The 12,989-nt window shown below is 36.9% G+C and overlaps 1 protein-coding gene across 1 annotated transcript in view; it reads right to left on the bottom strand.

The window, feature by feature from the left end:
* LOC139721634 (probable phospholipid-transporting ATPase IA) overlaps positions 1 to 12,989 on the bottom strand; it is a 74,089-nt gene that overhangs the window by 33,877 nt on the left and 27,223 nt on the right. The window contains exons 7-12 of the mRNA XM_071632964.1: positions 6,707 to 6,780; positions 5,301 to 5,504; positions 4,116 to 4,227; positions 2,701 to 2,757; positions 1,944 to 2,052; positions 797 to 924 (exon numbers count right to left, since the gene is read on the bottom strand). Of these exons, the coding sequence (XP_071489065.1) occupies positions 797 to 924; positions 1,944 to 2,052; positions 2,701 to 2,757; positions 4,116 to 4,227; positions 5,301 to 5,504; positions 6,707 to 6,780 (684 nt within the window). The remainder of the gene's footprint in view (positions 1 to 796; positions 925 to 1,943; positions 2,053 to 2,700; positions 2,758 to 4,115; positions 4,228 to 5,300; positions 5,505 to 6,706; positions 6,781 to 12,989) is intronic.

The following is a 12,989-nucleotide window of genomic DNA, read 5'->3' as shown; positions in this document are numbered from 1 at the left end:
ATTCTAAATGATTGAGGAATTCTAAGTCTCAGTTGACTACCACAAAGAAACCTCGTCAAACATGCTCCAACCAAAACCTGCAGCACCGTCTGCACGCCTTGGCTGCCAACATTTTCACATCAAAGTAAGAGAGGTTCCACAGGGCAATTCCGGAAATATTTGTGTCTCACATACATCTCAATTGGTGAAACAAAATCCAAAATGGGGGAAGCTTCTACATTCTGTTGTCGAGAGATGAAGCGATATTCAGGTTTCAGGAAGCCTCCTGACGGATCAAAGAAACTTGGCAGCTCTGAGGTACCCATTATACAAATATGGTAATAAGGCATAAGGTAACTATGGAATGCTTAACCCACGAGGAGAAGCTGAGTGGGTCTAGGCTGAATTCCACAGTCACTGTATACAGTACAGTATACAGTACTGCCCTGTATATCAACAAGATTAGAGTAGAAACTCATCTGTACTGGAAATTCAACTAAAAATGGTGTTAAACTTTTGACCTATGATCCACTTATCGACCGTCACATGATCAAAGTGGAGACGGGCCATTCTGCTGATGAAGGCAGTAGTGTTGACAGCTGGAAATTTCAGAGGAAGATATTTTGTATTACGATCTAAAGTTTAACGCCATTTTTCATACCAACCACACGTAGAACTCTCTTTGCACACACTTGCACTTCATCAAATTGGTCAATTTCTGTGAAGTCTAGTACAACCTGCTGTGCCTTGTGTCAGGATATGGGAAACATCACAGCAATGACTATTAATAAAAGGGGTGTGATCGACGAAGACTTACAAAGTTTATGAAGAGCGCCTGGCCGAATTTGACAAGTTCCAAAGTCACTGGAAGACTGATGGGGATGAGGTTGTTGTACAGGATGATAAAGGTCAGGAAATTGTAGAAGAAGGCGTTCGGGCGCTTGTCTGAAAGGAGAGAGGAAGACCATACAAATATTTTACCACATAGTTTGTTGGTTTGTTTGTTATATTTACACAGAAATCTTTTTTCTTTTTTTTTTTTCATACCACATAGTACACTGGCTAAATGATGACTGGCATGAGATGTATCGCTTAGCAAAGACATAGTCTCGCCACATCAGACGTTACGCGTGACAGTAACAACCATAGCTGCATCTCCGCCTAGATTATAGGCTACTAGTAATGGGATGGAGCAGGGAGGGGTGGGGAGACTTTCTCAACTGGAATTACCTCCTTGGGTCAAATCACTCAGGACCTTTGAGCTTTTCATCTCTCTTTCTGTTTTTACTTCTAAGGCATCCAGGCATCGGATGCTAAAGCTGTTTGGTTTGCAAAACTGAACTGAGCGTGACACAATCCATCAACATGACGAACTGATATTTCCACAGCTGAGTGGCTCATCAATCTCGCCACAACCATTTTTTTATTTTCCTTTCAAACTTCCAGGGGTTGTTTCAAAAACAAAAACGGATTGTATTCAAGCTTGTATCTTGGACATATCAATATCTGTCTCCAACCTTGCACCTCTTGATCCCCTGCTCCATGTAAAGGCACTTCTCATTCTGATTCTCATGTTTCTAGACTTTGCTTCTTCGGTTGTAGAAAAAGACTGCTAAAGTTTGCTTTCAAAAACTGGAGAAACGGTTCCTCCAGAAATCCAGGGCATAACAAAATGATCTCTACTGCTTGCCCATGCGGCCTTTCATTCAAGGGCCCAACACTTTGAACAGGCATGTGGCCATCTGCTTTACTCGCTGGTTTCAGCTAGCCATGGATAACAGGTCAGTTGGGTTTGCGGCATTTTATTTGAATGTTCGTTTTAATATGTCCCACTCTTGCTCATGCCTCTTTTCTTCTTTTGTTATGTTTGTATGTCTGGTTTTTGTTTGTTTGTTTGTTTATTTGTTTGTTTTATAGGGGTGGGGAGGGCAAGCAGGAGGATGGGGTCAGGAAATTGAGCCCACCTTCAAAGCCTAGGTACCAGTCCGTTTCGATGTGCTGTTTGTTCCAGATCTCCGCTGCTATGGCGCTTATGAGGGACAGGACCAGAAGAATAAGGAACAGGAACAGGATCTGGTGAGGTAGGAACAAAAAAAGATGAGAAAAAAAGAGAGAAATTATTACACATTTGACAAATCAAAACTCAACTAATCATAAATACTACATGTAAGTGCTCTGATTTGCAAACCCTTCTGAAAAAATGATAGGGAAGAGAACATTTTTTTTTCAAATATTCACAACAGGGAGTCAAACAAGTTCTTTGGGCAGAAATGTTAAGTTTCTCACTGTAAATCATACCCACACTGTTCAAAGTTATAGAAAAATAGCTCCTTAACCAGACATACAGTAACTGTACACTGGTTTTGCTGTAGAGATCCAATAGACCTACACTCCAGCTTCAACATGGAGTTTACTGTGAATGCTGACACAACAAGTTTTAGAATGTATACAACACTACAACCGAATGTGATTTGGGGCTGAATCTAGTCATCATTATAATTATAAGGATCATATAATTAGTAGGATTTACAATGTAGTCAGTTCAGCAACAAATGATATTCAATGTGCCAAAATAGTCACTGCTGTTCTACATAACACTCTATTACTATAAGTTTATAAAAAATCACTGTAATATCACATTTTCTAAAGAAGCAAACAAAATAAAAACACAAAACAAACAAGGAACTTCCAAACCACAATTGTACTGACAAACAGACATACCTGAATGTTTGTAGTTCTGTCTACTGTGGACCGCTTCAGGGGAGCCGTCTTGGAATTCTGCCATTGAATGATGTCAAGAGAACATATTTATAGACATATTATCTTTAAACTTGAGCCAGTATGATTCTAGCAAATTGAACATGAAAGACCTCTTTCTATTTTTGATTTTGTGCAGACAATATGGGTGAAATTATTTTTTTATTTAGGCTCTTGATGGATGGAAGATTTTAGGTATTCAATGTACATTCTACTTATTTGATCGCCTGGTGCTTGATGAACTTCAATATTTTGTGAGCAACCATTTCAGCATAGTTTTGTTTTCTTTTACATGAGAGCAATTAAAAATAAATTAAAATTTAGCACTATTAAATTGATATCCAATGAACCTATCAAAAAGATGTATTTTCAACTAGATCGGAAAACTCTGTTAAGTTACTTCTGAGTATTACAAGACAATGACATATATACGTCTACTTGGAACACATTTCATTAGATTTCAATTTCTGCCTTATTATTGGAGTTGTCAAATTTTCTTGTGACTCTGTTCTTGCCCAAACAGGAAAACAGAGGAGAGGTAACAGACCATAAGCTCCTCTCTCAGACTCTGGTGACAAAATTTCTGGTAGTTGAATATCTTTTCATTGTTTTAATGCATGGCACCATTCGTCATGTGACTACTAAAAGGGTGTTAAAGGAATGGTATAGTATTGGTTGAGGTGAGGATTCAGTTATTAATGTTTTGCGAGACATGTAGAAATCACTCTATAAAATGTTAAAGAGCATACAATTCTAAGGGGAATTGAAAGTTTATTTGATGAAAATCGGTTTTAAAAATGACTGAGATATCCAAAATCAAGGTGAAACAAAAAGATCCTAATAAAAGTCGTGGCCTGTTGCATTTTATTAGGATCTCTTTTCTGGATATCTCAGCTATTTCATCAAATAAATTGTGAATTCTTTCCAAGAATTACATGTTCATATTTCATACTTCATATTTCATAAGAGGTTCCTCATTATCTCACAAACACACATACACACACATAAAGTTGGAAACCTGCAGCCCCATTAAAACCAAAACTGTACCATCCCTTTAATGCTGTGAAAAGTCTATAGAGTTTATGTCCTTGTGCTTCTCAACCTGACAAACTGCATGCTTGCCACTATGATTTTTGCTGTCAAATTCTTCCATAACTACAGCATATTTTTTTCTTCTCCTATTAGAAAGCTTACATATCTCCCATACCAAACGTTCATCACATGGAAACTCCTATTTTTAGATGAAACTCTTCTTGATCTTAATCTCTCTATCAAAGTCAAATGGCGAGCAGTAGATTATCTATCACATCTGAGTTTGTGCAGAAAATAATTTGATGAGTGCAAAAATATGACAAAAAGCAGAACGCAGCCATACTCACCAGTAAGAGTTTACTCTCGTGGCCGGTGTAGATGACGATTCCGTGTATCCACTGGGTGTTTCTCAGTGTGGCACCACGGAGCAGAATCTGGTCTGTACAGAGGGGAACAGCTCTGCCAGGGTGGAGGGGATGGAAGGGGGTAGAATTCATGTAAAGGATGCTGGCTAGCTAGAAACTTACCAGTGCCTGTTACTATGAGCAAATTGTCTTTGTCAATTCAAAATTATTTTACAAGATATGTCAGGATAAAGGGAATATTGTGGGGGGGGGGGGGTGGTAGAATCTAGCAAGGATGCTGGCTAACTTGAAATTCAACAGTACTTGTTACAATGAGAAAATGTCTTAGTCAATTCAAAATAATCTAATAAGATATGTCATGGTAACATCTATTTAGTTACATTGTACTTTAAGCATAACGTATATTTCAAGTCATTCAAATCAAAACTAGAAAACAAGAAATGTCTGTGCGATCTCTACAAATTCTCCTTGGTTTCTTTTATATTTTATTCTGTATTGATCGACACAAATATTTTGCTTTGGTCAGGTATCCTAAAAAGATCCAATAATCTAATCCTAATCCTAATAAAATCTCATTAATGCATAATCTCTATTCATTGACGATTAATTTCAGATTATCTGTCCAGCACAGGATGCAAACGAGAAAATGTGCCAATGGGTGGACAACATACAATCAGAATTCACATTGCCAGGAAAAAATCTAAAATGATACAGAGATGAAGCTGAAGATAAAGATAGATAGAAGAATCATGACAGAGATACAGATAGAATGATGGACAGATAGGCAGATAGACAAACAAACAGAGACAGACAGATAAAAAGAAAGACAAAAATAGATATATCATACATACACACAGACAAATAGATAGATAGAGACAGATGGACAGACAGTTCAATAGACAGACATACAAAGACAGACACAGACATACCACACACAAACAGACATATAGACAGACAGAAGAGAGATTATATACATACATGTATACAATACATATAGACAGATTAAAAACAGACAAGCAAAACAGATAAGCAGAAAGTCTAACAGATGATGAGACGAAAAGACAAACAGATAGACAGACAGACAGACAAACAGATGTGTAGATAGACAGCCACACAGCCAGATAACCAGAGAGACAGACAGACTGACAAACACAGATAGGGACTCACAGCGACTGCCCGTGCTTCACTTTGATGTTGCCCACAAACTCGTAGAGGTGTCGGTTGGGCAGCTCACACTCCACTGTCCCGTCCATACAGCACAGGTCCCTCTCGCAGCTCAGCCCCGCGGTCTGGGGCACACCCTGCCTGATCTTCAGGTTGGTCTCGCCGTCCAGCTGGGCCGTCTCGATGTAGCACATGGCTTGTGGGGCACTGGAGGTCCCGCGAGAAAACAGAATGAATTTGATTCTATCTTAAGTACAATCACACCACACGTTCACTGAAAGGTACTGTGATATTGCTCTCATTTCGACAACACTCTAAATGATCTGTAAGTAGCTCACTGCATGTTTATTTTTGTCTATTATAAGTTATGTTTATTTGAAAGCCTAAGACTTTACCAAGAGAATGGTGTGTCACATAGGTAATTCTGACTTACATTTGTTGACCTTTGACCTTTTTTCAAATTACATAATTATATATTCTATATGAAAACCAAAAAATGGTAAAGCATAAAACTATTTCTAAAAAACGGATGGGCGGTTTCGGGCGCTTTAGGGATTGATAAGACAGGCAGTTTCAGGCATTTCAGTGATTAATGGATTAAAGTAAAGAATCATTAAAGTCTAAAAGTAATTCTTTGAAGAAGAGTTTGAAAAAGAGATGGGAACAGATAGAGCAGAAATAGAAACATATATTCACTGTGTCGCACAAAAAGAACAAATGTTAAATCAAGCATATTCACTGTCTCTTTCAACATGTTCATACAATTGCATGTCCAACATCAGAAAGTGACAAATTTCTCCTAACCATAATATAATATCCACTGTTCAATCAGCATATTTCTTTTAATTAGTTTCACAATTTTACGTCTGTGTTTGCTTGCTTTCATTTGTGACACTTCTTTATTATATGACAAAATACCATCATGCCTTATTTCCAGATTTCCATTTAAAGGGATGGTATAGTTTTGGTTGAGATGGGGATTCAGATTTTAACTTTTTTTTTGAGATGATTAGAAACCACTTAGATGAAATATTTACGAGCATACACTCTTGAGAGGAATTCAAAGTCTATTTGATGAAAATCAGTTTTGAAATGGCTTAGATATCCAGAAACAAAGACAGTGGGATAAAAGGTGAGACCCACCTTTTATTAGGACCATTTTGTTTTCCTTTGTTTTTGGATATCTAAGCCATTTCAAAACTGAATTTTCATCACCTAAACTTTGATTCCCCGTAGAATTGTATGCCCTTTAATATTTCATACTAAGTGGTTTCTAAATGTCTCACAAAAAGTTAAAACCTGAATCCCATTTCAACCAAAACTATACCATCCCTTTAAAATGGAGGAATGTATTTTTCTGGAGGAAGTGACTTGACCCTTGACCCTTGAGATTGAGGAAGGGCACTCACCTTGAGGCAAGGAGGACAAGGTCGGCTGGAAAGAATTCACCTCGGTTGACCTTAACCACATCCCCAACCACCAGCTGTGAGAAGAAGTAAAAACAAGAGTTGAATTCAGCTCCTTAAAGGTACTGTTTACCATTGGGAGCAGTGATTTTAAAAATGTTCGAGTTATCACATTTGATGCATATGTGTAGGTCAGTTGTATCACAAAACACATTGTACCATATAAATATTTTGCAATAAAGCTGAAAATATAAGGAGATATCCCTGTTTTTCTCACTAATCATAACTGTAGACGGTTTAGTCTGGAAACAATTTCATTATAACTATTGTTCACATTATGTATATTATACTGATTGAATTTTTACACTGGTTTTTTCTGTCCCTAAATCACATATTTTGAAGCAATAAAGCTGGATTTTGGCTTCATCTGCAAATGGTAAACAATGCTTAAGTGAACAAAGTTCTAGCCTTGTTTGGGTTGTAATTCAAACAGTTCTGACATAAATATGTTCATTTCTTTTTTCTTTTATGCTTCCTGTAAAATAAGATATTTTCACAGGCACAAAACTTTTGCGAGGAGCCAAGATTCACAGAAGTAAAATACATGCGAAAGTTGTTTTTTTTTGTCTGTAAACACAATGCAATGAATGTCAGTGCCAATTCCCAAGAGTTTCCTGCTGAGAAGAAAGGTTGTTGACTCCAATTCATGGGGAAAGTTTCATGCCGCTAATGTTTTTGGTTACAAAGTGAGTTTATAGAATAAACAATGACTTGATAAGGAGGCTATCACAATTGCTGGACTATTATGAATTTAACCAAACAGCTTCAACCAATAGGAGCATTTCAAGCAATGATGTCATCTTATAGCCTCAACTGATTTACATTTGTACATGTGGGATAATCACCTACAAGTATATCATGAAGAAATGTGAACCTTTAAAAATCTACTTCATGTGTTAGGCTAACTACATGTATCTGTACGTTTTTCATTGCAGTTACAGGGCTGCTAACCTCTGCTCATAAAAAAAAAGAAAAAAAAATACTCTTGTACAGCAATAGGCACATAGCATTTTGAACATAAAAATAATACTTTCGTAATTTTTGTGAGAAAAAAAAAGACAACCTAAATATTGTAAAAAAAAAAGCCATATATTCAGCGAGTCTCATTTTTCACAAATCAGGGCGTCACAACAATTTTGTGAGTGTCAAATTTGCCATCATGGAGTGCAGTTAATGAACAGAGAAATGTATGCATGTATGTCACATTCGTGTCAAGGCCAGAGTTAATAACTATGCATGTTTTTACACTTGTGAATAGCACCTGACTTGCAAAATTCACAAAAATAAAAACCACACAAAATACATGGCATAGAAAGTAGTTTGCAGCTCTGGATTTAACTTGCTGATTTGTAGACATGACTTCACCTTTAACTACAACATTTTAATTTCTTGACTTATCAGCATACAATACTTCAAAGTACAGTACTGTATGCCCTGCAGTATGCCTTTGAGTGTGCATGTGTATTTTAAGCGTATGTGTGAAAGTGTGAGTGCATGTACATGGGGGCATTTGTGTGTTTAACAGAGCTTTGTCGAGATGAATACTCAATAAGACAGGAAATAACTAAATGGGCAATTCTGCGGTTAGTAACGTTACATTTGAACAAATTTAGATATTTATTTGTACTACTGAATCACCATTTATTCATTTCAAGTCAAAATCATGTTATAAACATGTTCATCCTTCCCAGCTTTATGATATAGAAAAGCATGAATACAATCCAATAAATATTAGAATTGCTATGGCAACTAAAAGGGCTGGTTAGAAACATTACGAAAAAAGGACATGACAAAAAAATCAATGTCTTGTAACAAAAAGTGTGCAAAAATTCAAGTTACTTCAAACAAAGTGTTGCATTAATTTCAACTATTGAATCATGACAAATGTTCATGCAAATATTTTTAGCAGTTTGACTGATAATTTATCAGCTAGACCCCAAAAAGCATGGTTAGTAACGTTACGGTTAGTAACGTTACATTTGTCCGGAGTAATTCCGCAGGTCATTTCACCCTTTTGTAATTGACAAAATGTACCCTTCAGCAAAACTTTGAGGAAAAATTTTCAAAGGAACCCACTGTAATTTGCATTCAAGTGAATTTTAGCGTCCCCAGTCCCACATGTACATTTTAAATGATGGTTTTAGATCTCGCAAAACCAATAAATACAAAAAATTAAATTTACTGAATTTGAGAGGCCTTAATGATTGGTGAACATCCATGGTATTAGTTGATACCTAAATTAAAGAGTAAGAGAAAGAGGCACATTTCTTTTATTCATGTTGTGTCAACCTAACTGCGGAATTGCCCAAATATACAGTATGTCCCCCAAAAAGATTACAATGGGACCCTCCGTAATGATATCTTTAAAAATAGTGAATCAATCTAAATACAAATTCAGGGTATGAAACTATAACTCATTGCCCACATATTACAAAAAACCCCATTCAATTTGCTTCAGTGGTCAAAGAGAAATGCGGAATTTTGTAGAGGATGTCGGGAATCTCTTCCGTCCAAATTCTGTCTATAATTCACACACATAAGCATTGAATTGCTAAAATTGAAAGAATCAGACTCATGACATGATTTACAACAATCCACATTTCTCTGCGACCACTTAACCAAATTGAATGGGGTTTTCTGCAAAATAGAGCTAAAATGTTATATTTTTAGACCCTGAAGTAGCATTTAAAAGAATTAATCATATTGGGTGTTATCACTGCAAGATTCTGATTGTATTTTGGGGGGGGGGGGGGGGACATACTGCAGTAAGTTAATTAGATTTTTGAATTGATAACACCCAATATGATCAACCTGTCTAAATGCTACTTCAGGGTCTTGAAATATAACATCTTAGCTCTATTTTGCAGAAAACCCCATTCAATTTGGTTAAGCGGTCACAGAGAAATGTGGATTGTTGTAAAGCATGTCATGAGTCTGATTCTTCCAATTTTAGCTATTCAATGCTTATGTGTGTGAATTATAGACAGAATTTGGACGGAAGAGATTCCCGACATCCTCTATAAAATTCCTCATTTCTCTTTGACCACTGAAGCAAATCGAATGGGGTTTTCTGTAAGATATGGGCAATGAGTTATAGTTTCATACCCTGAATTTGTATTTAGATTGATTCACTATTTTTAAAGATATCATTGCGGAGGGCCCCATTGTAATTTTTTGGGGGACATACTTGGCTGAACTGATTTGGTGAACTCTTCATTTAAACATCCTCTTTTAAAATGACAATCTACAAAACTACTTGGTAATCCCACTTTATTACAAAATTTACCATTTTGTCTGCTAGTGTAATATAATGACTTGCTTATAGAATTATAATACATGGAGTGTCAATATCAAAGAGCTCATTATCAGACTCTGTTCGAAAAAAAGAAACTCATATCGATAAAGTCAAGTTTCTTGATGAGACTGGAAATGCTTTATTCACAGATCTCAGAGCAATAGGCAAAACACAGCAATAATGAAAAATAAATTGAATTTTTAGGCTATCTGTTTTATCCTGTCATTGGACAATACAAATTAATAATTTTTCCAGCTCCGTGAATGGTGGATCTGGACTCAAATGCCCTTGATTCGTATAAAAAAAAAAAAATCCATCTGTGATGATTCATAGAGACCAATGTAAATATAAATTGGCATCTATAAATAGCAAACAAAACACAAGGCCCATACACAAACAGCCTGACAGACACACACACAAACTAACAGACACACACGCTCACATACACCAAAGCACAGAAATGCCACACACTTTTGCCCGGAGCTTTGTCAATCCCGCCCGTGGTGCCTTCCAATTAATTTAAACCAGTCGCGTTGATCGCACAAAATTCACGAAGTAAATGCCCAGGCAGGACTTTCTGTACCATATGGAGCAAGGGAAGCGTAACAGTTGTGCGCAGCGTAATACGCAAATCCGCACCTCTTATGCGAGAGGACGTCATTATCAGTCCTGATATATCAAGTGATGATTCCCGTCCTCCCATGCATGAAATCTATTATCTTTCCCCGCTCCCTGCCGCCCACCCCCCCCCCCCCCAACAGATGACCATTTTCCAATCTACACCCTAATATCCACCATCTCTGCACATACCATCACACAGCCTACAGTGCAGCATGGTTGTAGCACGTGATATATAGATTGCAGTGATCAGTTGTTCACAAATCTATGCTGTAGCTACAGCTTAATAGTATCGGTAAGGTGAGGATTCAGCTTTTTACGTTTTGCAAGGTATTTAGAAGCCACTCTATGAAATGTTACAGAGCATACAATTCTAAGGGGAATTGAAAGTTTATTTGATGAAAATCAGTTTTGAAATGACTGAGATATCCAAAACATGGCAAAACAGAGAGATTTTGATAAAAGTTGTGGCCTGTTGCATTTTATTACGATCACTTTTCTGGATATCTGAGCCATTTCAAGACAAGTTTTCATCAAATAAACTGTGAATTCCTCTAAAACTTACATGTTCTTTCATATTTCACAAGAGATTTCTCATTATCTCACAAACACACTTACTCAAAAAAAAAAAGTTGGAATCCTGCAGCCCCATCTATCAAAACCAAACTATACCATCCCTTTAAAGGACAAGTTCACCTTCATAAACATAAGGATTGAGAAAATGTAGCAATGTTAGTAGAACATATCATTGAAAGTTTGAGGAAAATCGGACAATCTGTTCAAAAGTTATGAATTTTTGAAGTTTTTGTGCAGTAACCACTGGATGAGAAGAGTACTGCAGTGTATGATGTCACATGCATACAACAATATAAGGAAAATATAAAGAGAATTTCACAAAATGCCATCTTTTGAAAAAAGTACACATTCCCTTGACACGTTACCGACATATGTCATGGGTAATATTATTCCCCCTACCTTTAGACAGAGGCAAGTCAAATGCTCTTTTATTATGCGAAAAAAATGAAAATATGTTGAATTTTCTTTATATTTTCTTTATACTGTTGTACTCATATGACTCACAAGCTGTAGTAGTCTCCTCGTCCAGCAGTTCCAACACAAAAATTTAAAAAATTCATAACTTTTGCATCGATTGTCCAATTTTCCTCAAACTTTCATTGATGTGTTCTACTAATATTGCTGCATTTTCTCAATCCTTATGTTTATGAAGGTGAACTTGTCCTTTAATGCTGATTTCATCTAAAGCTGGACACTCACTCACTACTCATCCTCCCAACTGACTGCACAGCTGTTCATGCTTTAATTATACGGTATGGGCACAGATGGTTTTCTTTTCAAAAATCTCTTCAACTTTTGACTATGTTTCTCCCTATCCCTTCCTCTGCCTCATTCTCTTCCAATCTTAACATCTACTTTATTTGACTATCTTAATCAACCTACTGTAAAACGAGGGATGCTCCTGTGCATTTTAATTTCGCGAATTTCATGAGAGCCAAGATTCATGAGATTAAAATGCATGTGAAAGTTCTTGTCTACACTATATATGCATTGAATGTTAGAGGCAGCTCGCGAAAATTTCACGCCCTGAAAAAGGCCGCCGCCTCCAATTCGCGAAAATTTCATGCCACGAAAATATCTTCTTTTACAGTATCTATCAATCATCATATTTAGTCATCTACATGTATCTATAGTCAAGCCTGCCTCAGCGGCCACCTTTCTATTGGCCATACCTGCTCCTATCTTTCAGTATAGTTGGTAGCAAAAAAACCCCATATCCATGAAACATTTCAGCAAGAGCAGTCTCGACTGCAAGACTACTATCATAGCCAATCGCTCAAAATAATTACAATAATAACATTAATAATAATTTACAATGCTTACGTAGGCCGTTAACACATAGTGCATCTATTTCCCTATGCACTCAAATGGCTTCAGATGTCAGCCCGACCAAGCACACTTCTCAAGATTCTGATCACGACCTCATATTCGGTTTCCTACCATCATATTATTTTCACCTCCCCCCCCCCCCCCCACACACACACACACACACACTGACTATTGCATGAACGCACTGCCTGCTGATGCAAGAAATTGGAAGCCGGCAACAAATTTAGGAATCACATCCTAATGGTGTCCCCATTTTGTGCTCAGTAGATGCCGCATGGTGTCAGATTACCCTCTATTTCAGCCTTGATGAGTCAGAATGATGAATAAAAAAAAAAGACAGAACAAAATCCTCCAGTACTTTCTTCATCAACCTTCAACTTTTGATATTTCAAATGGCATTCTACGAAA

This window comes from Diadema antillarum, unplaced genomic scaffold (assembly GCF_040938485.1).
Source record: "Diadema antillarum isolate AM-2024a unplaced genomic scaffold, OU_Dant_1.0 scf00000146, whole genome shotgun sequence".
Taxonomy (NCBI): Eukaryota; Metazoa; Echinodermata; class Echinoidea; order Diadematoida; family Diadematidae; genus Diadema; species Diadema antillarum.
This window is presented reverse-complemented; position numbering and strand designations above follow the sequence as displayed.